Source organism: Dipteris shenzhenensis, chromosome 7 (assembly GCF_047967505.1).
Source record: "Dipteris shenzhenensis isolate YYH24624 ecotype China chromosome 7, Dip_SZ_1.0, whole genome shotgun sequence".
Classification (NCBI taxonomy): domain Eukaryota; kingdom Viridiplantae; phylum Streptophyta; class Polypodiopsida; order Gleicheniales; family Dipteridaceae; genus Dipteris; species Dipteris shenzhenensis.
Window position 1 is genome coordinate 16,824,224 of NC_141602.1, and position 27,087 is coordinate 16,851,310.

A 27,087-nucleotide genomic window follows, 5' to 3' on the forward strand; every position below is an offset into this window, starting at 1 on the left:
ACATTGTAAAGGATTATGATCTTGTGACAAAGAATAAAAATCATGCAATGACACTAGGAGAGAAATAAATATATAGAATGTTGATGCCAACAAAGGGCTCAACTGGTAGGAGTTAGCTACAAAAAGTCAAAGAGAGCACAAGGGATAACAGAAACGCTTTCCCTAGAGAGCTGACTCTATAAATTGGATCCTTGGTAATGCCATTCTCAAAAGCCATGCTCATATTCAATCAATGTGTAGATCAAGTCACCTCCTGTGGATAGGTGGTTCCCTTGCACCATCAAAAACCAAAGGATTATGTCTGCCTCCATGTCAGGGGCTAGGTCAGAGAGAGAGAGAGAGAGAGAGAGAGAGAGTCTGGTTTTCCATGAGTTAATGAAATTAACGTTTCCATCCACATTTGTCAGCAATAGAAATCAAGACAACATAATGAGTGGTGGTGGATGACTAACCTTTTTCTGGGTCATAATACCTCTCAATAAGAGAGACAATTGTGCTTTTACCAGATCCACTACTACCCACAAGAGCAAATACTTTTCCTGGTGGAATCTCTAAAGAGACATTGTTCAAGACAAGCACATCAGGGCGTGACTCATATCTGAAGCTAATATTTTTCAGACTTATTCCTCCAGCGATAGTTGATGGTTTTTGGCTCTCATTGCTATCATTAATCAGAGGCTTTCTGTTCATAAGTGAAAAAATTCTAGCTGCCGATGCTCTTCCTTCTGCAAAACTCTGAAGTGAATGTGTTATTATTCCCATTGCCCTGCATACCATGAGGGAGGGGTTATAAAGTCATGTTGCAGTTGATTGAAAAGATTCGCAAAAAACAATGGATATGTGAGACTGTGCAATGCAGGTAATTTGATTACAATTCACTAATCATACTTTAGAATATAACTTTTAGTCAAAAGACAGGTGTTTTGAAACAACATGTTTTGAGCGGTAGAAGTGCTTCAGTGTTCATGACGAAATTTGATTTTAGAAGATGCTTGAGTGTGCAAGGACTTACTGGCCAGCATATATTACGCTGAACATTGATGTGATAACATAACCTGCCTTTGTACGATGTCCTGTGATTAGCACCCCTCCAAACCAAAGTAGCAGTGTCCATAAGAGGTTAACTGTTGCGAGTAGAGCACCTGTTCCAAGTCCCTTCACACGTCCTCCTTTTTCACCTAGCTGAATCCGTTCATCTAACTCCTGGGTAAACTTCTGGGTTTGCTGAATTTCTGAGGTATAAGAGTAGACAGTCCTAATCTGTGATGTGGTCTGTACATCGAAGTCAAAAATGATATTTAATGACAAGAAGATAACAATCTTAAAAGGCATGCATATTGCAATGTTTCACAATCTAGCACTTTAAGTCACTTATTTTTCACAGGGGGAAAGAGCCTACATTAACAGAAGAAACCATCTTTAAGAAGCCTTTCTTGCCAAGATAGACCGTTTGTGAAACTATAGCATGACTTATTGAAATTCCAACAAGTTTATGTGATAGAGAAGTGTTACAACAGAGGCACATCTGTCTGCACATATACTTAAAAACCATTGGGTGCTTTAAAATATAACTTTATTATTATTATTATTTTAAACAGAGAAAAGTAACTTCTATTAATGCTTGAAATAAACAACCATACGAAGCAGCAAGAACAAAAGGTGCTGACCATGGGAAATAAAGAGAGACTGGTTGTCACAAAGAGAAACCAGCCTGTTTCCTGAGACCCTAGCTTACTGCCTAGGGAATCTCTGGAATAGAGGGACGAACAGTCAAAGTGGTGGCCTATACAACCAGCAAATACCTCTCGCAGCGGTGGTGAGGATATAGAAAATGCTTGCAGGCCATGCCTTGTGGAAACGCTCCTGCCTTTCAGCGGTCGCCCTAGAACCCTAAGTCTTGCAGCCCCAGATGTGGCACGCAGGGTGTAGATAATACCATGTCAAATGGTGACAAGAGTGGCTGCCGGGGGAACTTGATGCCCTCCATCACCCAACTGCAACAGGAAACCCAGACGTTCCAGGCAGTGATGCTGGACATAGTCTCCCAGACTTTATCCTCTAACGAAGACGCATGGCGTGCTCGGCTGCAAGGATCCGCCTCATATGCATCGATCCTAATCACCTGTTGTCCCTAAATCCGATAAGCTGGAGAGGCAAGATCGACGATCGAAAAAGCATGGCCCCCGTCAGTGAGCCATGTGGCCACCCCAATTGAAGTCTCTTTGCATCCTTTGCGAGCAGGCCAAAACCACTCACCCGGGTCATGTGGACTTTAAGAAAATGTAGGAACAAGAATGGAGAAGAGTTGTGAACACAAGATAACAAGAAGTGAACACAAGCGAACTCCAACTGAAATGTTCAACCAAATGAAGTACAAGTACTTGGTATATATAGTCCAAGTACTAGAGTAAACTAAAACTCTAAAATAAACTAAATCCTAGTCTATCCTACACCACCATATCATTGTATATATCTCTACAAATCCCCCCTCAATGATATGGCTGAAATGGTCTGGAATGATCTCAAGCACCTGAAGTACCTAAAGTACCATGGTTGCACAAATTCATCCACGTGTGGATATAGCAACTTATGGGAGTACAAAAGAAAACAATGTCATTTTACAACCCCCCTTGACATTGTTTGAATGTCTTGTATCCCCAAGCCATGTAGATGTTGTCTGAAGAGAGGCGCTGACAAGCTTTTAGTGAATATATCTACCACATTGTCCTCAGTGGAACAATATGTGAGATCAACGAAGCCATATGTGATACAATCCCGCACATAATGATAGTGATTTTCTATGTGTTTCATGCGAGCATGAAATATAGGATTGTTTCCAATAGCAATGTAACTCTAGCTGTCACAGAAGATCGAAGTTGCGTCACCATCCTGAGCATGATGCAAGTCATGCAGAAGCTTCCTTAACCACATACATTCCATATAGTGGCTGAATTTGCAGCTTTGTATTCTGCTTCGTTGGAGGAGAGAGAAACGTGGTCTTGCTTCTTACTGAGCCATGAGATGCATGCTGAGCCCAATGAGAAGCAATAGCCGGAAGTGGACCTGCAATCATTGATGTCCCCTGACCATTTGAGTCGGTGAAGCCACTTAAAGAAATGTCACCATTTGAAGCATAATGCAGCCCATAGGAAAGTGTACCCTGTACATATCTGAGAACCCTCTTCGCTGCTGCATTCCAATGCGTGATTGTGGGACAATGCATGAACTGGCTAAGAAGCCCTGTGGCATGGGCAACGTTTGGCCGTGTAGAGCATAAGTAGATCAAACTGCCCACCAACTTCCTGTACAATGTGCCATCACAGGGGTATCATGCTTACTCAGCTTGATTCCCTTTTCCAATGGAGTGGCCACATGCTTATAGTTCTTCATTTTAAGTTTCTGACACGACCCCTTTGAATATTTTGTCTGTGACATAGAAATCCCCTCTTGGGTTTGCCAAAAAACAATGCCAAGATAGTAGTGTAAGAGGCCCGAATTTGTCATGTCATAAGTCTGACCCAAGACAGACTGCACTGCTGTAAATTGCTGCCAGTGTGAGTATGATGCATCAACGATTCAACATAAAGGACAAGCATAACCAAATCTGAATCTTGTTGCAGAACATATAAATTTGGCTCTATATGAGTGTTGACAAAGCCCTGGGATAGCAAGAACTGATGTATGTTATGATACCATGCACGAGGCGCTTGCTTCAGCCCATAGAAGACTTTCCTGAGCTTGGATACCTTGTGCTCTTGTCCTTCAACAAAAAAACCCTGGGGCTGATGCACATAAACCTCCTCCTTGAGATTCCCATTGAGGAAGGTGGTCTTGAATTCCATCTGGTACACAGACCAACCATAAAATGCAGCAAGAGAGATGACAGAGTGAATGGTGGTCATCTTGGCCACCCAAGCAAAAGTCTCCTCATAATCTATCCCCTCTTCTTGTGCATATCCCTTGGCAACTAAACGGGCGTTGTACTTCTCAATTGTACCATCTACATGATACTTTATCTTGTAGATCCATTTGGTGCCAACCACCTTGCCAATAGGCACATCAACCAAGTCCCATAAGCATTCTTTTGAATGGATCTAATCTTAGCTTCCATGGCTTTCTACCACGCTGGATTGCCCTGAGCATCCTCAAAGCGCTTAGGCTCAGTTTCAGCTTCCATCACTTGGGTCATGAGAGCAAAATTCACCTGCTTCCTAGCATTTTGAGTGCTTGCCCTGATTCTCCCCAATATAGGCTGATCTTTAGCATTTGCTAGTGTCAACCTAGCCCATCTAGGAGCTGAATTCTCAGCTGTCTCGCTGGGAATAGCATCTGGAAGTGCATTTAGAGTAACATGCTTTAGACGGCGCTGATATTGATTCCAAATATTGGGTTGTCCCTCCTCATGAGGTGGCTACAAATCTGAAACATTCGAGGTAAAAGAACCCTCAACATGTGGCAACCATGTTTGAGTTTGAGAGGTAGAGGGAACATAACCTAGAGAACCCAAATCTCCCCCCCCCCTGGTGGGGGGAGCCTCAGGGGAGACTCAGTTAGGGGCCATCAGGATTCGGATAGAAATCGAAGAGCAGACTGAATAATTCTCTATCTGGAATTTCCCTTGGCACAACCATCATTCTCAAACTGAATGATGTCCAGAGGTGTATCATCATATGGAGGCAACTCCTCACTAATGGGCTGCATGCTATCATGCTCTGCAAACAAAACATCCCTGCTTATAATTACTTTCCTTGTGGCTGGATCATAAAGCCTAAAGCCTCGGCTTCCGGTGCTATACCCCACAAAGATGCATTTAATGCTTTTATAATCAAGCTTGGATCTATTTTCAGCTGGTACCAAAGCATATGCAACAGACCCAAACACTCTGAAGTGATTCACCTTGGGCTTGTACCCATAAAATGCCTCAAAAGGTGTCCTATCAACCAATGCTTGTATAGTGTAGTGATTCTGAATATGTGTGGTTGTAACAATTCCTTCATCCCAAAATGCCTTTGACATTCTCTTCAATTTCAGCATACACCGTGTCATCTCCATGAGAGTCTTGTTCTTCCTCTCTGCAATCGGATTATGCTGAGGCGTGTATGGCACTTTTTTGTGATGCTTTATCCCATGCTCTTTCAGGTATCCCTCAAAAGCATGTGAAGTATACTCTCCCCCATTGTTAGAATTAAGTGTTCCAATTCTAGAATTGGTTTGGTACTCAGCCAATGCTTTCAACTCTTTAAACCAATTGAACATATCAGATTTTCTGTTCATGAGAAAGAGCCTAGTGAACCTAGAATAATCATCAATGAATGTGACAAAATATTGATACCCTCTATAGGTTGTGACATCACTATGCACAATCTACAAGACCCTTTGTGCTCTTACTGAACCTGGACTATCCTTTTGGAACGTAGGTGATGCAACTTTCCAAGAGCACAAAGCTTCACACACCTCTTGAGCGGGCTGCCGTAATTTTGGCAATCCTTCAACCATATTATGATTATGCAAATATGCCAAAGCTTTGTGATATGCATGACCAAACCTGGTATGCCATAAATTAACAGAGCTGCGTACCTAGCTTTAGCTAGTTTTTGCTCTCTTAGCGTTGGTCGAGGGCGTGAGCCCATGGTCGACCCCCCTCCCCTTTTTTCGGTACTCCTTTGGTCCCCTTTCTTTTTTGGTGGCCTAACCAGCCCAGCAAACAACCCAAAAAAAAAAAAAAAAATCTCTAGGCTGAGCCGTTCGCAAATGGCCCAAAAAACAACAAAAAACAACAAAGAAATTTGAAGGGAAAAAAATTTTGCACCCAAAAAAAAAAAAAGAGAGCTCTAGGCTGAGCCGAGCGCAAATGGCCTTGACTTCAGCCAAGCCTTGCCTTCAGCACCCAATCTCTGCCGCAGCAGCAAACCCATGAATGTTTCCCCTTGAAGATGATCCCTCGGTCGATCGTCACTACCATGCCATTGATGTCTGCCCCTCCTCTAGGAGGACTCCAAGGCGTGATTCGACGCTCCCCGCTCTGTAAATCCTAGTGCAGCATGCAAGCTCTTCGCCTGCTTGCCGACGTGTGCGAATGCCGCAATCCATCCTCTCATAAACGAGCTCCATCATCGCAGCTACTGCATCCTGGAGAATCCTGAGGGCAGAATGACATGGAATCCATGGGGTGTCATCGATTCGTGAGCTTGAATTTTTGCATCCGCAGTGTTATGGTTGGTGGTGCTGTGCGTCTAGAAGGGAAGTGTTGCTCGTCGTCACTTGCTGATGATAGAGAGCTTGGTGATGACTCTGATGAGCTGCTGAATTTCTCGAGCGACTGCCACTTCCAACCACGGAATCGTCCCGAGGGGGGTGCATTAAGGTAGAGAAGGAGACAGATTTATGCGAGACAAGTGACACGACATGCCCGTTTGTTGCTGAAATTCCACAGTCGAGGTGATTGCATCTACCAATGAGATTTCAAGGCCTTCTCAATTCTTGCTTAGTAGTGGGAGGCGAGCTAGGCAGAGGTGATGGAGGGGAGGGGCTTGAGCCGGCGAGCTCCGAGCACTGTGTGTCAAGAAGAAGATGGTGATGAAGATGAAGATGACAAAGATGGTAACTGTGAAGTTTTCATAAATTGTGTGTGTAAATGATAACATTGAACCCTATACTTAGAGATCTAATACAAAAAAAGGACTCAGACTACTCTGTTCCACTCACCTAAACTACAATTGCTCGCCTAGGTCCACTCGCCTAAACTATGGCCGCTTGCCTTGGTCCACTCGCCTAAATTTCTTATTCATTGATCATCCTGAAATTCCACAAGCATGTGGTGATCATGAGCCATGGATGGAACGGAAACAAGGTTTTTCCTCAAGTCAAGAACATACTGACATCACGAATATACTTCTTCTTTCTTGAATCCAAAAGGATGGAAACATCTCCCACTCCTGTGATGTCCTAAGTGGCATCATTGGCACAAGTAACCTGTCTGCCATTAATAGATTTGATTTCTTCAAACCACTCTTTCCTGTGAGTCATGTGCTTCGACGCACCGCTATCTAGATACCAAGTATCTATGGCAGCAAATGAAGAATCCCCAGATGAAGCAAGAGAAGCATCATGTGCAACTAAATCCTACCTGGCACCAAAGCTGTCCTGAGATACAGTAAACACAGAATCCTTTCCCTCTTGTGCAAAGTTTGCATGAGATGGTGAAGCATTGGCATTTTCAGCTGGTGCCACATAATTACTACTTGTGCCTTGCCTCTTTTTCTCATTGGCAATCTTTTTCTCACAATCTGCAATGTAATGACCACGCTTCTTGTAATAATTGCATCTCCCTTTCTTCACCTTTGCACCTTTATCTGCATTCCCTACATTTGTGTTTTCGTTCCCCTCCTTCCTGGGCTGATAAGCATGGCTGGTCTTTTTCAGAAATTTACCCTTTCCATGACTGGCAGTTGCTTGCTCACGCGAACGGGTTGAATAGGAAGTCCGCGTTTCTTCCTCTAAGAGCAAGCCAACTAATTCCTCAAAATTGAGTGGAGCAGCCTTGAGCATAATGGTCAAGAAAGTAACAAACATATCATATGAGGGTGCCAGACTATTGAGAGTGATAGAGACTAATTTATTGTCTTCTATATCCTCATCAAAAGCTACAAGCTCATCCCGAATATCAGTAATCTTTGCAATATGAGCTGAAATATTCTGACCTTCTTGCATGGACAAGTCATTAAGTTTATTGTGCAAGGCAATGCTTTGTTAGCTGAAGAGGCAAACTGTACGGAAATCAGTAAAAGATTAGCAAAACGTAAATGATATTGCTGGTATCCTCTGATCTGTTGCTCATAATGAAATTCTGAGAGCACAAAACACCTCCAAAAGGGGGGTAAAACCCCTGTACAACTAATCAAAACTCCTCCAGGTTGCCCGATGCAGCTACAGAACTTTTGGTATCGAAAAATGCTTGGTAAAAATGCGCATGTGTCGCAAAACGAAGTCGCCCAGATGAGGAGTGCTTCCTGGTGCCAAATCTCGCAACAAAACTGAAGCTCGAGATCACACAAAGCTCGTGGGAGCTCAGGATAGCCAAAAGAGAAGTCGACCAGCAAGAACTAGCTTCTTCTCCGCAAGGGAATTGCAATAGGAGCACGTGGGAGAACAGGGAAGCAAGTGACAAGGCTGGAAGGACGAGCTCTGATACCACATGTATGAACAAGAATGGAGAAGAGTTGTGAACACAAGAGAGCAAGAAGTGAACACAAGTTAAATCCAATTGAAATCTTCAACCAAATGAAGTACAAGTACTTGGTATATATAGTCCAAGTAGTAGAGTACACTAAAACTCCAAAATAGTCTCAGTCCTAGTGTATCCTAAACCACCATATATTGTATATATCTCTACAGAAAACTGCTAAGGAGATTTGGGAGCGCCTGGAGAGCCTTTTCGGTAACAAAATTACAAACTCCAAAGTGTTTTTGAAAATACAATTTTACAAATTGCAAATGGAGGATAATGATGAGTTCTGTGATCATTTAGCCAAGTTGCAATCGCTTGTGCAACAACTATCCAATTTAAAATGTCTACTAGATGATGAGGACAAAATGGCGGTTCTCATGAAAAGTATGGAAGGGGCCTCTTGTTTTGAGAACACCCTTGAAGCTCTTCACCTTGCAACGACCACCTTTGATGACATGGTGGCTCTTCTCCTTGAGAAGGATCGTCGTAACAAGGACACAACTGCAATAAAAAGACTCAACGAAGACTAGACACTTTTTTCGAAAGGCAAAAGCGAGTTCAAAACCTTTAAATGTACTTACTGCAAAAGGCTTGGCCATTTGGAAGATCGTTGCTTTCAAAAGCTTGCAAAGCAACAATCAAAGGAGCATGCCCACTTGGTGCAGGATGCCACTAATAAGGATGAAGAGAACAACATTCCGGAACAAGCCGCTACCACCAACTTGCCCAGAAGGGTTCTGTTGTGCATCTCTGGGTCAATGATATCAAGGCCTTACTAGGACAGTGGCAAAATCATTGTTTGCCATGCCACCCTGGCTCTAGTGTTTTGAGTGCCATCCGAACCTGCCCCAAGGAAGTGCACACCAAGCGCTTGAGCTGATACATGCATCCCCATGAAAACACCAACATGAGGCTATGTATCAAGCTGGGGCAAGGAGGACCTAGTTGGCCACCAAGGCCTTGCTTGCTAGGGAGGGTTTGGCTGAGCTTCAATATAGAAGCTTGTGCTGGGGCATTCTATTGCTTTGCTGGATATCCATGCCCACCTAGCACCCAATGTATCTCATGTTTTCCCCTTCACAGGATCCATCTAAAAACCCAATCTCAGACTTGCCATATCTCCTCAGTTATCATAAGATATCTCATTAATTTATTCTCGTTGAATCTGGTCTCCAAGGCCTCGCAATTAGTGGCTAGACCTCCTTGTCCGCCTCAAGGCTCTCTATCAAACCCTCCACATAAAGTGCAGTGTCATCGACGAACTCTGAATCCAACAGCTCCTCTTATCGGATCAAGCGTCTCATCCTCGTAATGCCTACCACGCCTACTTGAGAGTGCAAAAAATACCCGAGCACCTTTGCTACAAAAAGAAAGAGAAAGGGGGCGAGGGGACAACCCTGACAAAATAAATTGGAGAGAGAACCATATGACCACCAATAAGCACTAAACTGGAGCTTCTTGCATATAGAGCCGAGACCCCTTTGATCCATCTAACTGAAAATCCTAATCTCGGCATGGTGCGTGCCAAGAAAGACCACTCTAGCGTGTTGTAAGCCTTCCTGAAATCCAAGAGAAGGACAGCAAGAGCTTGAGACTCCTCTCGAGCCCAATCATGTGCCTCCCAAAACCTGAAGATATTGTCTAGGATGCTGCGTTCCTAAACAAACCGTTATCTGTGCGTCATGAATGATATCCACTAGATGAGACACTGACTGCAAACTCAAGATCTTGGCTAGAATCTTGTATGCAGTGTCCAATAAAGTGATCTATCTCCATTGCCCCACAGATCCGTGAAGCTACTCTACCTCATCCTCCTTGGAAGGCTGCCCGCTTCTCTCCCTACCACTATGATCTTGCATGTGGTATCAGAGCCATGTTCCTAGCCCTGCTCTCTCTTTCTCTTTCCCTTTCCCTTCCAAGAGGTTAAGGTGAGGGAGGCCAATGAAGCTACTCTACCTCATCCTCCTTGGAAGGCTGCCCGCTTCTCTCCCTACCACTATAATCTTTCAATCCGTCCTATCAGCACCCTTCGGGATCAAATAAATCCACCTTCGACTCACAGACACTAGGAGGGAGCCAGAGTCTAAAATTTGCTAGAAAGCTAGGGATAAAGGGGTTGAGCCTTGTGGTTGAATGCCTATTACTATTACGTGTGATCTCCATGAGTGGAAGATACTTTCCAACTTTAACTAGCTTGTGGAAATGTATGCCAATAGTCTAATTGGTTCATAACTTGACCATCTTATTTGGGAAAGTAGTTTTGAAAATTTGTAACATTGATTGCAAAATGGAGTCAATTTAGAATCATGATCACTGACAACATTCCCGAGCAATCCATTACACTTGAAAACTTCATCCACAGATGTTGTTCAAGATCTCCACATTTGTTTGTGCGCCATGTGTGCCCTCTTGTTTGATCTGTCCATGAGTACCTCAATAGCACCATGATCATCCTAGCAAAATCCCCAATACAAAATCCATCTCACTTTCTGCTAGGAATCTCAAGTGGAGGATGGCCAATCCTTTAGTCAGCCCAGAAGCCTCTTTATCGACCTAGAAGAAGATCATACAGCCCACTGCAAATCAGCCGTACAGCTTGTACGGCTTGCCTGCCGCACGACTGCACCTACACCGTACGCCTGCCGTACGTTTGGTCCTGCTTGCCTGCCATCCATACTCATGTGCCATACTGCCACGACTGCTGCAGCACCATATGCCGTACAACATCCAATCAGCCCGCCGCACTGACCATGTGTACTGCAGCCGTACCATCTGCTGCACTTGCCGTACGGACCTGACCAACCTACCGTACTGATGTAGATTGTAGTACCATACAATCTGTTGTTGCACCTGCCCATTCACATGCTTGTATGGCGCATGTACGGTGGTTAGAGCAGGACAACTTGTGAACGGAATCATCAAGTTTCTGTATGAATCAAGCTTCAATTTTGGGGCTTTTCTAATTTTCCTCTCCTTGATCAAAATTGAAGCCTCCAATATGTGAAAAATTGGAGCTTTTGTGCTCTGAAGATTCCTAAGAGCTGTGGGCAGACGCTCCTTCAAGAAATTTTGAATTCTGGAAAACCCTAATTTTCTGCTAAACCCTAATTTTGCAGATTTAGGGCTTTTATGATTTCTGCATCCCCTCAGCTCTATCGAAGCCCCCAGCATGTAAATCACTTGGGGATTTCACTTGGGAGTTTTGCCCCATTTGGGCATAAGTGCTCAAATTTGAGCCTCCACCCCGACATTGCTTATTTGATCGGTGGCTGAGGTACTTCGCATTGATCGAATTTCCGATTGCTCGTGGTACCCAAGGCCTCTACATCGACTTTTGGGTGACTCACACTTCGACACATTGAGAGGATCGCTCCACGAGTTGTTCCCATGGGCTTCATCGACATCTTCAAGGGGCATTCTTCCCATATATCAGGAAGAATGTGCACACTTGCGTGCAACAACTATGCGGAGGACATCTCTTACACAAAGAGATTTTTATTTATGCTATAGCTCGATGTATTTTGGGGTCCTCTGCCCTGGGTAGTCCCCCTAAAACGATATGTATTGAGTTTGGATTTCATTGAGTGTATAAAGGTACTCAGCCTTGGATAGTCCTCCTAAATTGATGTTATTTCACTTCTTGAGTTGTGTGTGGCTTCTTAACCGATTTACCGTCATGAAGCCAGGGGGGTTGTGTATTGGACGGAGTTCTTCCATTGGTTGTGGTGTATATTGGAAGGAGTCCTTCCATAGATAGTGGTGAGTGCACTCGATCAAGCCTGGTCGAGTTTTCAGGATGGTGGTGCATTCCTTGGACCAAATTTGTTGGGTCAAGTAGCCACGCTTCATGAGCCTCTGAGCTACAAGGGGTGTACAGCACCGAGTGACTTCATCATGGTCATTAGATGTGGTTTCTCTCCTCTATTCTCTCACCATCATAGGATGTGGCTTCTGTCCTCTATTCTCTCACCTTTCCTTCATGGGGGGATGTTAGAATATGAAGTCAAAGTGTGAGTTATTTGGAGTGTACTAGGTCACTAGGTGGTGTTTCTAGTGTATTTTAGTAGACATCATTCTACTTTATATCCTAGAGTGCCACACGTCACTATGGGACTTATCCCATATACATTGTGCGTTTTCTAGAGTCTAGTGTCACACTATATGTGTTGTACTTGTCTAGTCTTGTCATATAAGTCAACATCAAGCTGTATCTACATGTGAGTACTTTGGTTATCATTGCCTTGCACTTGTACTTTCTTTCCATTTTCATTATGCTTTCCATCTTTCCATTCCGTTCCTAGTGTTAGAGTGATGCTCCCCTCTCCACATGTCCCTTCACTTACTTTAAAAATCAATTGATTCAGTGCCTTATAATTGACACATACATGGAAGCTATTATGTTTCTTTTTAGCGAGAAGAGCAATAGCTTCCCAAGATGATTTCTTGGTTGAATATGATATGCATGTGAAGTTGGCTAGCGATTTCATCCTCTTCATAGTACCTAAACCTACAAGGTAGTTCTTGTCCCCCTGCCCCATTGAAAAGGGAAAAGGAAACAAAAAAAGAAAAAATCCCTATAAGGTTTTTGAAACATTGGCCGACCATCGTGGAGTAAATCAATGGAATGAACCACATTATGTGGAGACAATTGTAAGGTGATTGCACATAAAACGTCACGCTTGATACATATAATAGATCTTCAGCAGCGAGATTCTCTGAATAATCACTACACAATTCAGTGTTGATTAAAAGAAACTTCAGAATTATTACATCCATGTTTAGCATAGAAATAGAGTTCTTCTTTAGCAGACAATAGTAAAATTTTCAATGAAAAGACTTCTATTAGGTATGAAAAATACCCCAAGAGAAAAGCTCATGGCAGAAATACATCATGCAAGGCTTGAAACAAAACACCCTAAGTGGCCAAATAATGCGATCTTCAAAGAGAGCTAGAAATGCACCGAGGTTGAGGCTGAAAGTGCCACGTCAACGCTGTGGTGGACTCCAAGAAAAGCAGGGAGCCCATTCCACTTCCTGAGGAAAGCATTCCTCCTGGTAGAAGCCACTTGGGAAGACCCTTGCATGCTCACCCAAGTGACCATCAGAATGTGTACAATATCTGTCCAAATTCTAGCAATGTGTGGTGTGAAGGATCAATCTAGGAGCCATCCAAAGTGTGCATCTGGATCTCCAAATATGCCAACCGAACCCGAGGTCATAAGAGGTGGAAGGAACAAAAATGCTTTTTAAGCAATCTCCTTATTGCAGTGAACTAGTAGAGGTCCAAATTTGGGGTAGGTCTACTTACCTTCATTGCCGTTCTGCTGAGGAGCCCATTTAGCCTTGTCTATGCATCTGTGAATAGAAAGCCAAAAGAAAAGAGTGATTTTTCTATTTCTAAGCGATTTTTAGAGTCTTCTCCAAAAGATTCATGCACGTCAGCACATAAATTGTCCCACTGAGGAGCTCTAGTGGGCTTCCAACCCCTAAAGCTGAGCTGAAATGTTTTGGCATCCTAATGGTGTGACATTATCTAGGTTCCCTGCATTATCTACTCCCACTGCTTGGGGCCCCACTGTAATATTTTATAGGAATGCCTGCATAGAAACGAATCCCTCCATGAACCCAAGGAAATGTGATTCAAGTTAGGGTCTAAAAATCTCTAAATAGCAACTTGAAGTCAAGAAACACTGGTTCACATGACCCAAAACCTTGATTGGCTCAAAGGTGATGTCCACAAGGATCTCCTCATCCTTGGACCTGGACAACCTGCCTCCACATTGAACCTAAAAAACCAAGGCAACCAAATCTAACCTCATCACAGTCCTATGACCCAAAGAGGGATACCTAACCTTTAAAAATCCCCAAGTAGGGTAGAGCCATGGGCATGTCATTTGTAACAACCCAATCTAAGGGTATGGCCGCATCACTATACCTCAATTCTCCTTTCATGTGATCTGAGGTGACTTACTAGCTGAAATTTGCGATCATGCGAAAGGTTTTTGAAATACTTCCAAGAACCCACAGAGGAAGCGGATCTCTCTCCCGTTTAGACCACTACACATAACAAGAAGTACTAAAAGGTATGCCAGAATCATCAAGTATGCTGATGTCTGAGGAGGGGGTTCCTAAAACTTCCGGACCCTCCCTTACAGGCAAGAGATATACCTGTTTTAGTTCCTTGTGCTAATGAGGTTGCTCCTATCTCTACAGATGTTCATGTGAAGAAGCTCTCTCCCAGGGAACAAGCCTTTGCTGAAGCTCGTGCTGTACTCAAGGCTAATGCTGCTATTTTGGTAGAGATCCATCAGCAGCAACAGCCCCCCTTCCCTCTTGTTCCCACTTTTTCACCTCTTAACAGGGGCAAGGGGATTATTGATTCTACTCCTTCATCTGCAGGGATCCTTTGCACACCTATGCCAGAAGCATCCTTCAGGAATTCCTTTGCAGTTCTAGTAGACATGGCAAATTTTGATTTACAGGAGGAGTTTGTACCCTGTACCCTTGGGGAGCACTTTATTTAGAGCACCATCGATAGAGCTTCCCCCTCTGCAGGTGTGGGAGTACTTTCCCCAGTTGACTTCCCTCCTCTTGATAGGAGGAACTTTTCCCAGGAGAGGGATATCTCCGCTACTAGGTCACGTAGAGTTTTTCATCCGGCCTCTTCCTCTCGTTGATGAGGATTGTCAGTTGGAACCTTCAGGGCCTTGGAGGTGTATCTCACCGCCCCTCTGTAGGCAGCTGATTCGTAACCAACTTCATCCAGGTGTTATTGGGGGCCCCATTGATGTCCTCACGATTCAGGAACACAAATTGGATGTCAGGGATTGTGCCAAGTCAGGTAAGCTTCTTTCAGGACATACCTTTTGGTCACCTGCCTTGGGCACCAGGGGAGGTACTTGTATTCTTCTATGCCATCCTTGGTGATTGGACATGGGATCATAGTTCCCTCTAGAGCTCAATGGGTCATTCTTTTGATTGGTGGGCATAAGGTTGGTTTCTTAAACCATTATGTCCCCAATTCAAGAGGGGACCGTGTCCTTTTCTAGAGGGAGCTACTTTCTTGGTCAAGCATTGCAGAGTCTTGGATCATTGGGGGTGATTTCAACATGGTTGAAATGTCCACAGACAAAAGAAGTGGTAGGAAAGGTGGCTTACATTCCCTAGAGAGAGCAACCTGGGATGCCTTCCTTTTTCAATACAGTGGCAGAGATGCTTGGCATGATGATGATTTTCATACTCAACCGCATTCACTCCTGTTTTCTTGGTCGAATAGGAGGGTGCAAATGCCTATCCATGCACGGATTGATAGATTCTATCTAGATGATTGTGGGCTTTAGATAGAGGTGGGACCGTGTGCATTACACTTGGGGTGTCCACTTCAGATCATTTTCCAGTTGTTCTGTATGTTTCAGATCCTCATGTGAGGAGTCGCTCTGCCAGTATCAGAATTCCAGATTCATTCTATTCAAAGGAGGGCCTCACAGAGATAGTTCTGCAAACTTGGGTTTCTCACATGCACGATGGGCTGCTTTCCCCATCAGATATAGCAGCAGCCCTCTCATATAATAGTGACTTTTGTCACTCAGTTGCTCAGTTCAAGAGAGGTGAGATTTTCAGGCGAGAGCTAGGTATCCGCCAGCAGTAGCTGGTTGCTCTTTAGAGGGAAGAGCAAAAGAGGCCTACATATGCTTGGGTTTAGGAGCGCCTTACTGCACAGCAAGGGCTCAGCAGTAGTCATTGTTGGATTAGAGAGTAGAGCATGCCTTTTATGCTAGGGAGTTAGTTTGGACCAAGACGGGAGGTGGGGTCAACAAGCAATTCTTCTCTGCCCTTGGCCCCAGACATAGTAGGGAGAGAATTTCACAGCTTGTTGACTCAGACGGAGTTTTACAGACACACCCAGATACCATCTTGCAGGTTGCTACAGATTTCTATGCCTTCCTTCTTGCAGTAGATCGTGACACTCAAGCCAGACATGATGCTCGAGGTATTATTTGGCAACATTTACCTATGTTGTTGATTGAAGATATGATAGTCTAACTTGATGCACCGTTCACCAACATAGAGTTCAGGACTGCTCTCTCTGCCCTTCACAAGGGCAAGTGTCCTAGTTCAAATGGCCTTACACCCTCTTTCTTTATTTCATTTTGGGATAAAATTGGGGATCACATTACCTCAGACCTGCAGGGCTTTTCGGACTCGGGTGAGATGCCAGACTCACTTACTGAGGGCCTCATTCATCTTATCCCTAAAGGGGGCTGCAGGAATTTAGTGTCGCAGTGGAGACCGATCACTTTGTTGGGCACTTTGTACAAAATCTTTGCAAAAGCAATCAGCCTACGTCTGCAGCCCTTTCTTCCAAATCTTATACATGATACCCAGACCGGTTTTGTGCATGGTAGGAGCATCTTTGATAACATTTTCTCATTCTGGGAGGCTTCTGAATGGGCCATACATAACGGCCATAGGCTTGTCATTCTACTCCTAGACTTTGAGAAAGCGTATGATAGAGTATACTAGGTTTTTCCAGAGGGTACCCTCTCTCGCTTTGGATTCACAGATGCATGGATCAGAGGGGTGTCATCTCTCTATAGATCAGCCCATAGCCAGGTTCTCATTGGTGGAGTTAGGGTAGACAAATTTCAGATTACCAGATCGGTTCATCAGGGATTCCCTTTAGCCCCCTTTCTCTTTTTATTTGTGGCTGAAGCTATGAGCTACTACCTTAGAGCTCAAGCTAATATTATAGGGCTGAGCTTTCCGTCGAGGCAGGAGGATGAGCTTTTGGATAGTGAGTTGGCAGATGATACGGCTGTTTTTTGAATGCCACACCACATACAGTCACCTCTTTCAGAACAGCCTTGGATTTGTTTTGCACTGCAGCAGCAGCCCATATTAATTGGAACAAATCCAATGGCTTTTGGATTAATGATGAGGACTCTCCAAACTGGGAGATTGACATAGGATTCACATGGATTCAGAGGGGTGTTTCCATCAAGTACTTAGGATGCCAGGTTGGGGTGGGCATCTCTCCAGCACAACAGTTATCTCCCGTGTTGGAGAGCATCAGGAGAAAACTAATTTTTTGGAGTTCCACCAAACTTGACCTTGCATCCAGAGCAGTGGTTGTGAACCAAGTATTATTGGCTACTGTCTGGTTCATTTGCTCTTGTTCGTGCAGATCTAGAGGTTGTATATCTCAGCTCATGAGACCCGTTTGGAACTTTCTTTGGAGTGGGTTAGATGGCACCTCAAATGTTGTAGCCAGTGTGGCTTGGGAGGCCCTCATTCTCCCCACTAGGGAAGGAGTTCTCAATATTATTGATCCGAATTTGTAGTGTATGGCCTTGTTCTGCAAATTTGTAGTGAGAGGTTTGATGCATGGACAGGAGCCTTGAAAGGACTTTTTCCTACACAACAGTCAGTCTTGTACACCTTCTCACGGGGGAGATTGGATGGACAGCTCCAGATGTGGTTTTTAATTCAGCCCATCTTAGGTCTCCCTCTTCCCCTCTCGTGGCTTCCATTCTGAAAGCTTGGGGCAGCTTCACAGACACTCTTCAAAGAGTTAGACCCTCCTCTTGCGAAGAAATAGATAGGCAGCTAGTTATGTGGAATGAATCCATATTGGATGAGCATGGCAAATCACTGGGCGTGTCACATTATTTGCAGTGGTTTAGATGGGAGAGGGGACCTGCTTCCACTGTAGGTGCCAGGATGGCTTTTAAATAGCTTCTAGAAGATCAAAGACTCTTATCAGTTGGCCATCTCAGAGGGAGTGCAGTCAAGATGCAGCAGATAGAGGCAGTCATACCAGCAGAGTGGATAGATACAAATTACTTACCGATCACAGAGTCCACTTGGTTGGGAGCCTTTTCGGGGATGGGTATTCCTTTACAGGTCATTGCCTTGCAGGATGGACATGAGGAGACCCTTGTCTTTGATGTTTAGTTGGGTGGCATACTTTTCAAATCCTCAGATGATATTCTTTTGGAGGCCTTCCAGCCTGTTAGGATTGCAAGGTACACGGAGTGGGGCACAGATTCACAGTGGTATCTTGATCCTAACCCCATTTTCTTGGCACTTCGATCTTGGAGACTTTGGTTATATGGTGGTTCTCCCATTAGGTTCTTGCAGTGGGACTGAGGGGAGTGGGAATCGATTGATGAAGGGCACCGAGAGAAAAGTATCCCCTTCTTTTGCTACAAAGTTAGAAATGCCAAGAGATTTCAGCTTAGCAGTAGAGGTTGGAGGCCCTCCAAAGCTCCTCATTGGGATAGTTTTCATATTTCCGTAGAGGTGCAGAAGAACTTTTGGAGGAGGCTCTGGAAATCCCTCAGAAATAGAAAGATCACTCTCTTCTTTTGGCTTTCTATTCATGGAGGGATTGCAGTGAAATTGTGGAGATCCAAGTTTGGGGCTGACCCTCCTTCTCCGCGATGCCACGCAACAGTCGAGTCAGTTCAGCATTGCCTTTGGGAGTGCAGATAGGCGAGGATGATCTGGAAGGGTGTTGCCAAGATTCTTTGCATATTTCATAGAGCACCCTTCTTCAAGACTTGGGGATCAGTAGCATGGTTATCTCTTACTAGACCTCAAGTGTTTTCCGAGGGATGGGACTCAGACTCGTCCCACTCTGTGGAGTCACGCTCTCTCCAGGATGTTCCTTTCACTCCTTTCAGAGTTGCTGAATTTGGCCAACTGCTAAATATAGCTCTAGTGGGAGGCGGGAGGTGAGAGAAAAAGCGGTGTGGGCAACTGACAATATTTGAGTGGATAAGGCAGCAAAATTTGAATTTGAATTATATACCACGTGAGAGAGAAAAGGATGACTTGTTCTAGAAGGGTCCGGTGGTGGACAAGGATTACACTGGGTGACAAAGGAGTGACAGAGGTGGACAAGGGTGGCATAGAGGTGAATAAGTGTGAGCAAGGGATGAACCAAGGGTGAACAAGGAATGACTTTGGTGTGAATATGGGTGACAGAGGGGTGAACATGGGTGACAGAGGGCTGCTGACCAAGGGATGACATAGGTGTGAACAAGGGGTGATAGAGGGGTGAATAGGGATGACCTAGGGGTGAACATGGGTGATAGAGGGGTGAACAAGGGGGAACAAGGGGTGACTTAAGGTAGAAATTGGGTGTGAAGATGGGGTTACATAGAGGTGAAAGGGTTGAACAAGGGCTGCACTAGGAGTGAACAAGGGGAGGTGATCATGGGTGAACAAGGAGTGACCTAGGTGTGAAGAAGGGGTGACCTAAGGGTGAACATGGGTGAATAAGGGGTGACATATGAGTGAACATGGGGTGACATAGAGGTGACAAAGGGGTGACCAAGGGGTGACATAGAGGGGGTGAACAAGGGGTGACATAGGTGTGACCCAGTGGTGAACATGGGTGACAGAGGGGTGAACAAGGACTGAACTTGGGGTGAACATGGAGTGAACAAGGGGTGATATAGGGGTTAACATCGGTGAACAAGGGGTGACATATGAGTGAACATGGGGTGACATAGAGGTGACAAAGGGGTGAACAAGGGGTGACCTAGGGGTGAACATAGGTGTGACCCAGGGGTGAACATAGAGGTGACAAAGGGGTGAACATAGGTGTGACCCAAGGGTGAACATGGATGACAGAGGGGTGAACAAGGAGTAAACTTGGGGTGAACATGGAATGAACAAGTGGTGACATAGGGGTGAACATGGGTGAACAAGGGGTGACATAGAGGTGAACATGGAGGGAACAAGGGGTGACATAGGGGTGAACATGGGTGATCAAGGGGTGACATAGACGTGACAAAGGGGTGACCAAGGGGTGAACAAGGGGTGACGTAGGTGTGACCCAAGGGTGAACATGGGTGATAGAGGGGTGTACACAAGGAGTGAACTTGGGGTGAACATGGAGTGAACAAGGGGTGACATAGGGGTGAACATGGGTGACCTTCGGGTGAACATGGGGTGAACAAGGGGTAACACAGAGGTTAACATGGGTTAACAAGGGGTGAACATAGTGTGAACAAGGGGTGAACATAGTGTGAACAAGGGGTGATAGAGAGATGAACTTGGGTTACAGAGGGGTGAACATAGGTGACAATGGGGTGAACAAGGGTGACAGAGGGGTGAACAAGGGTTGACAAAGGTGTGACCTAGGGGTGTGAACAAGGGGTGACATAGGTGTGACTTAGGGGTGACCTAGGTGTGAACATGGGTGACAGAGGGGTGAACATAGGGTAAACAAGGAGTGACAGAGGAATGACCAAGGAGTGAACAAGGGGTGACAGAGAGGTGAACATGGGCGAACAAGGGGTGGCATAGAGGTGAACAAGGGTGACAGGGGTGAACAACGAGTGAACTTGTGGTGTAGGGGTGAACAAGGGGTGAACAAGAGGTGACCTAGGGTAGAACATGGGTGTGAAGATGCGGTGACATAGGGGTGAGCAGGGTTACCAAGGGCTGAACTTGGGGTGAACAAGGGTGAACATGGGTGAACGAGGGGTGACAGAGGGGTGAACAAGGGTGACCAAGGAGTGAACGAGGGGTGACAGAGTGGTGAACATGGGTGAACAAGGGGTGATAGAGATGAACAAGGGGTGAACAAGGGTGACATAGAGGTGACCTAGGTGTGAACAATGGAGGATAGAGGGGTGAACATAGGGTGAACAAGGGGTGAACATGGGGTGAACAAGGGTAAACATGGGGTGAACAAGGGGTGACAGAGGGGTGAACAAGGGGTGAAGAAGGGTGACCAAGGAGTGAACAAGGGGTGACAGAGTGGTGAACATGGGTGAACAAGGGGTGACATAGATATGAACAAGGGCTGAACAAGGGTGACAGAGAGGTTACCTAGGTTTGATGGAGGATAGAGCGGTGAACATAGGGTGAACAAGGGGTGAACATGGGGTGAACAAGGGTGACAGAGGGGTGAACTTGGGTAACAGAGGGGTGAACAAGGGGTGACCAAGGAGTGAACAAGGAGTGAACAAGGGGTGACAAGGCGTGACCCAGGTGTGACCTAAGGGTGGACATGAGTGCCACAGGGGTGAACAAGGAGTGAACTTGTGGTGAACGTGGGGTGAACAAGGGGTGAACATGGGTGATAGAGGGGTGAACAAGGGGTGAACAAGGAGTGACACAGGGGTGACCTAGGGATGAACATGGGTGACAGATTGGTGAACAAGGGGTCAACATGGGTGACAAGAAGGGTGACAGAGGGGTGAACAAGGTATGACAGAGGGATGAAGATGGAGTAAGAAGAGAGGTGTTCCAAATCCCCATGTGGAATTAAGGAGTAAGAAGAGAGGTGTTCCAATCCCCATGTGGAATTAAGGGAAATGGTTACACCCAGCCACTTGTCCACAGCCCTTGCTATTTCCATCTAGCCAGAGGAGGAAAAAAACCTTAGTGGTAACAATTTATTGATCTCCCACCAAAGAGTACAACTTGGCAAAGAGTACAACCTTGGCAGGGTTAGGGAAAAGGGATACTTTAAAAAAAAATAAAAAAAATCCAAATAACAGGAATGGCAATCATAATCCATGATATTTCTTTACCCGTGAGCCATTAACGAGGGCTGGTAACTTCTTGCCCTCCAAGGTGGCCAAGTAAACCCCTCCACTGGGAATAATCCTTGTGATAAAGAAGGGACCTGTCCAGCCACTGACAAATTTGGGCTTATGCTTCAAGAACTTACTAGAATATAACAAGACCAAGTCACCAACTTGGAATTCCCTCTTTCTGAGATTTCTGTCATGAGGGGAGGTACTTGCATCTCAGTTTTAGAATCCTTTTTCCCCTTGGTTGTTGGACATGGAGTGATTCTTCCCTCAAGAGTTTAGTGGATTCTTCTTTTGATTGGGGGACGTAAGGTTGGATTCCTTAACCTCTAGGCCCCCAATAATTGAGGGGATCTTGTCCTGTTTTGGAAGGAGTCACTCTCCTGGGCACCCATTGCAAATTCATGGGTCATTGGAGAGGACTTCAACAGGGTGGAGTTACCCACAGATTAAAAAGGGGACAGAGAGGGTGGCATCCACTCTTTATAGAGGGCAGCTTGGGATGCCTTTCTTTTCAGCTTCGGTGGCAGATATGTTTGGTTTGATGATGCTTTTCACACTCACTCCTGTTTTCCTGGTCAAACAGGAGGCCGCAGATGCCTATCCATGCACGGATTGACCATTTTCATCTTGATTACTAGGCCTTGGATAGGGAGGGAATTGCCCTTGGTGTTTCCACTTCGGATTACTTTCTGGTGGTGTTAATGGTTCTCGAGCCACACTTGAGAGGACTTTTTGCCAGCATTAGAATTCCTGATGCCTTGTATGCAGAGGAGGACCTCACAGAGGCAGCTTTGCAGATCTGGATTTCTAACGTTCAAGGTGGAGTGTCCTCCCCTTCTAATGTGGCTGCAGCCCTCTCTGATATTAGTAACTTATACCATCTTGTTACTAGTAGCAGAAGACGTGAGATCGGTGTTCGCCAGCAGTTGGCAGCTTTGCAGAGGGAAGAGTAAAAGAGGCCCCTAGATGCTTGGATTCAGGAGCACCTCCTGCAGCAAGGGCTCTTCAGATGTTGTTTCTCACCTCATTGACTCAGACGGAGTTTTGCCGTCATGCACATAGCTTCAGATTTTTATGCCTCCCTTCTCACAACAGATCCCGGTAGCAAGGCTACAATTGATGTCAGGCATGTCATTTGGTAGGGTATTCCTATGTTGGTGAAACCAGATATGAGAGTCTTTCTTGATGCACCTTTCACCAACATAGAGTTCAGGACTGCACTTCTTGCCCTTCATAAGGGCAAGTGCCCAGGTTCAGATGGGCTTCCTCTCTCTTTTTTCTTGACTTTTTGGGATATGATTGGGGATTATATTACCTCAGTCCTCTAGGGCGGTTGGGACCCTAGTGAGATGCCTGACTCACTTACGGAGAATCTCATACATTTAATTCCAAAAGGGGGGTGCACAAATTTAGCGTCACAGTGGAGATCCGTCACTCTTTTGGGCACTTGCTACGAAATCTTGGCGAAAGCAATCAGCTTGCGGTTGCATCCCATACTTCCAGATCTCATTCATGATACGCAGATAGGATTTATTCATGGTAGCAGAAGTATTATTGATAATATTTTCTCATTTTGGGAAGCTTTTGAGTGGGCCATGTAGAGAGGACAAAAGATGGCCATTCTACTTCTGGACATTGATATGACAAGGTAGATTGGGATTTCTTTGGAGGCACCCTTCATAGTTTTGAATTTTCCAATGCATGGATCAGAGGGGTTTCAGCATTGTACAGATCAGCCCATAGCCAGGTGCTTATCGGAGGAGTCAGGGGAGATAGATTTCAGATTTTTAAATCAGTACGTCAGGGATGCCCTCTTGACCCCTTTCTTTTCCTTTCTGTGGCTGAGGCTATGAGCATTTTTCTTAGGTCTCGAGCTGACATTCTAGGGCTCAAACTTCCACTCAAACAGGAGAAGGACCTTGTGGATTGTGAGTTTGCAGATGACACTGCTGCTATTTCCTTGGAGGCCTCTCCTCATACTCTCACTTCCTTTAGGACAGCCTTGAATCTGTTTTGTATTGCAACAGGTGCTCACATTAACTGGAATAATTCCAATGGCTTTTGGATTAGTAATGATGACACTCTAGACTGGGGGGATGATTTGGGCTTCTCGTGGACTCCGAGGGGGGAGTCAGTCAGGTACCTTGGATGCCAAGTCGGTATGGGCATCTCTCCTTCGTAGCAGTTTGCTCCTGTGTTGGAGAGCATTAGGAGGAAGCTCCTTTTCTGGAGTTCAGCCAGGCTGGACGTTGCATCTAGGGTGGTGATTGTTAACTAGGTTTTGCTGGCCACGGCTTTGTATGTTTGCTCTTGTTGGTGCAGCTCTAGGGATTGTATCTCTCAGCTCATAAGTCCTATAAGGAATGTTTTATGGAGCAGGCTAGATGGCACAACAGACACTATTGCCAGGGTAACTTGGGAGACCTTGATCCTTCCCATGCAGGAGGGGGGTCTCAACATCATACCCAAGTTTGCAATGCAAAGCCTTGCTTTGCAAGTTTGTGGTGAGAGGTTTTTTGCCTGGGGATGAGCTGTGGAAAATTTTCTTTATTAAGCGTATTCAATCCTGCAGCCCCTCCTCAGGTGGAGATTGGATGGACAGCACTAGGTGGATTTTTACTTCAGACTAGCTCAGATCTCCCTCATCCCCACTTATGGTCTCATTCTGAAGGCTTGGTCCAGCTTACTTCGGAGAGTTTCCCCCTCCTCTCTTGAAGAGATTGATTAGGCAGCTGATCATGTGGAATGACAGTGTACTTGATGAGCATGGTAGGCAGCTTGGTTTGTCACATTATATGCAGTGGTCCAGGTGGGAGAGAGGCCCTGCCACCTCTGTAGGTTCTTGGAAAGATTTTAAAAGTCTTCTAGAAGATCGTAAACAGTAGTTGGTTGGTCACCTTAGAGGAATTGCAGGGAGATTCAGCAGATAGATGCAGCCTTACCCCATGATTGGGTGGATACAGATGACATGCCAATTGTTTGTTCCTTGTGATGGGGGCTTTCTTGAGGACATGTATTCCTATTTAGGTCATTGCTTTCTTGGGAGCACAGGAGGATGCCTTAGCCTTTGATGTACATTCAGGTAATAGGCCCTATGGGTAAGAATATTCTAATGGTCTAATGGAAATCTAGAAGGGCTCCAAGGGTCTTGGCCTTGTACTTGAAGAATGAATTCCTCCTAAGCCGCCTACTCCTGGTCAATGTCCTACTAGACAGCCCTCCTCGTTTGTCCTCTGCCAACTCTAACATGTTGCAATCCCCACCAATGCACATAAAAAATTGATAGCGGCCTTCCAAAGGTGGTCAAAAGTGGGTTTTGCCTACCTCCCTATTATAGGGGTAAAATGAAAGAACAAAACTCTAATATCGGCTACTCCCATTGTAAGGCTCTCTTTGGCATCACAATGCCCTAGTCTGGTATGGTCTATGTCCAATCCTTGGATACTGCTATGCAGACTCCACCCTACTGGCCTCTCTCTCTAGCTATTGGGGCCCAAAAGGTTGTGCTTTGTCCCCGTAAGAGTATGCTACATCTAGAAGTATGAGTTGTAAATAGATGGTGCTCTTGGAGAAACAAGTAAATACTGCCTCCTACCAAGGCACTATGAAGCTTCTTCCTGATGATGCTCCTCCCTTGCCGAACATGAGCACTGCCCAACTCGAACATTTCAAGAAACAATCCGCATGATTGAGAATTGAATTCGAAAGGCCTCCATGTCTCGGAGGAAATTTAATGCTCTTTGCCAGTCCTCAATCATACTGCATGGAAAATGCCTCAATAGGAGTGGAAGCTTAAAAGACTCTTTGCGCATGCCAGAATAACTCTTGGCCCATCTTGCACTGGGTCTATCGGTAGCTCTTCTTGGCCTCCCTCCTCTCTCTATGTGCCTTTGATCGCCTGTGCGGGGTCTTCCATCCACCTCCCTCCTCATGAGGTTGTTGCTAGCTTGGCTCCCTTTGTCACTATAGCCGTGCTGCAACTGGCCTTGGTCTATCTACCACTACTGTTGATCTCTAGGGCAATCTCTATGTTCGCTTGTTCAGGTAAAGGCCATTTGACTTTTCCTATGTAATGGGCATTATTTGATAGAGGATTACTAGAATTCGAGCGAGGCAGCGGTTCGAGCGAAGACTTTCATAAAATTTGACATTCTAGTGTGACGATTTATGTTCAAAAAGTATCATGCATTGCTTACTTTTACAGTTGTTGTCCTACCCATGATATTGTGAGTAATCAATTGTCTTACGTACAAACAACAATTTCTAAAAATGTTTGGCTATGTTTTGCAAAGGTCAAGGAAGAAGGAGGGGTGGAAGAAACAGGTCAAAGCATGTGTTTTTCTTGTGCAATTTCCATTTTCAAGGAAAAAATAATGGGAGGAGGAGCCTCCCAGGAGGCCGCGATATCGCGACCTCTTGTGAGGCTCCTCCTGCCAATTTTATTTGGGCCATAACTTGGTCAATCTGACTCCAAATATGGTCATGTTTGTAGTCACAATGATCGGAAAGATATGAATGAATCCATTTATCAAGCTAAAGTGCCAAAATTCTAGAGCTTTGGAAAGTTTGTACTTATCTTTGTTTCATTAGAGCTAGACCTTATCAAACTTTATATTTTCTTATGACCATGGATTTTTCTCATATATAGTTCAGGTCCGTGGTTTCCTCCCTCCATCCCAGAGGTGTATACATGGTCATGTACATATGAAGGTGATCTATATTTAGTTAGCATCATGGTCATAAGGTGATCAATAATTTATTAGCTCCATAGTTTTAACATTTTATTCATATGATCATTTCATGTACAAAATGGATCAAATCATATGGGTAGCATAAAAAGCTACACATAGCTATTTGTGATGGGTTTTGCTAGGAGGAGCCTCTATATCATGGGTGGGACTATTGTTGTTTGTATGTAACTCCACAAAATAAATAAACCCCTTCAACTCATGTGCTACCTTACATAATTTTGAGTGACCACCTCCAGGTGTAGACATTGCAACATTTCCCCTTTTGTATCCATTGAACGATTGCTAACTTGCATGCATTTATTATTTATCGAATTATAGGTTTTCTCTTTATATGTTGTCAAGAATTTTCCCTTTGGTATTCATTGAATTATTTGCTGACTTTCATGGATTTATGAGGATCCAAATAGCAAGTTTTATCTTTGTAAAAATAAGTTAAAAAAATCTCTGATTGTGTCATGTAGATTCAACCATTTTCAGTAAAACAATTATTGCTACTATAGGTTTAGATAAAGTTCCTCACAAGCATCGCTCGAACTATGGGCTTGCTCGA

The 27,087-nt window shown here is 44.8% G+C and overlaps 1 protein-coding gene across 1 annotated transcript in view; it reads right to left on the minus strand.

Moving 5' to 3' along the window:
* Positions 1-27,087, minus strand: part of LOC147900014 (ABC transporter B family member 19-like) — a 159,723-nt gene that overhangs the window by 68,039 nt on the left and 64,597 nt on the right. The window contains exons 5-6 of the mRNA XM_087376561.1: positions 1,013-1,272; positions 453-766 (exon numbers count right to left, since the gene is read on the minus strand). Coding sequence (XP_087232687.1) covers positions 453-766; positions 1,013-1,272 — 574 coding nt within the window. The remainder of the gene's footprint in view (positions 1-452; positions 767-1,012; positions 1,273-27,087) is intronic.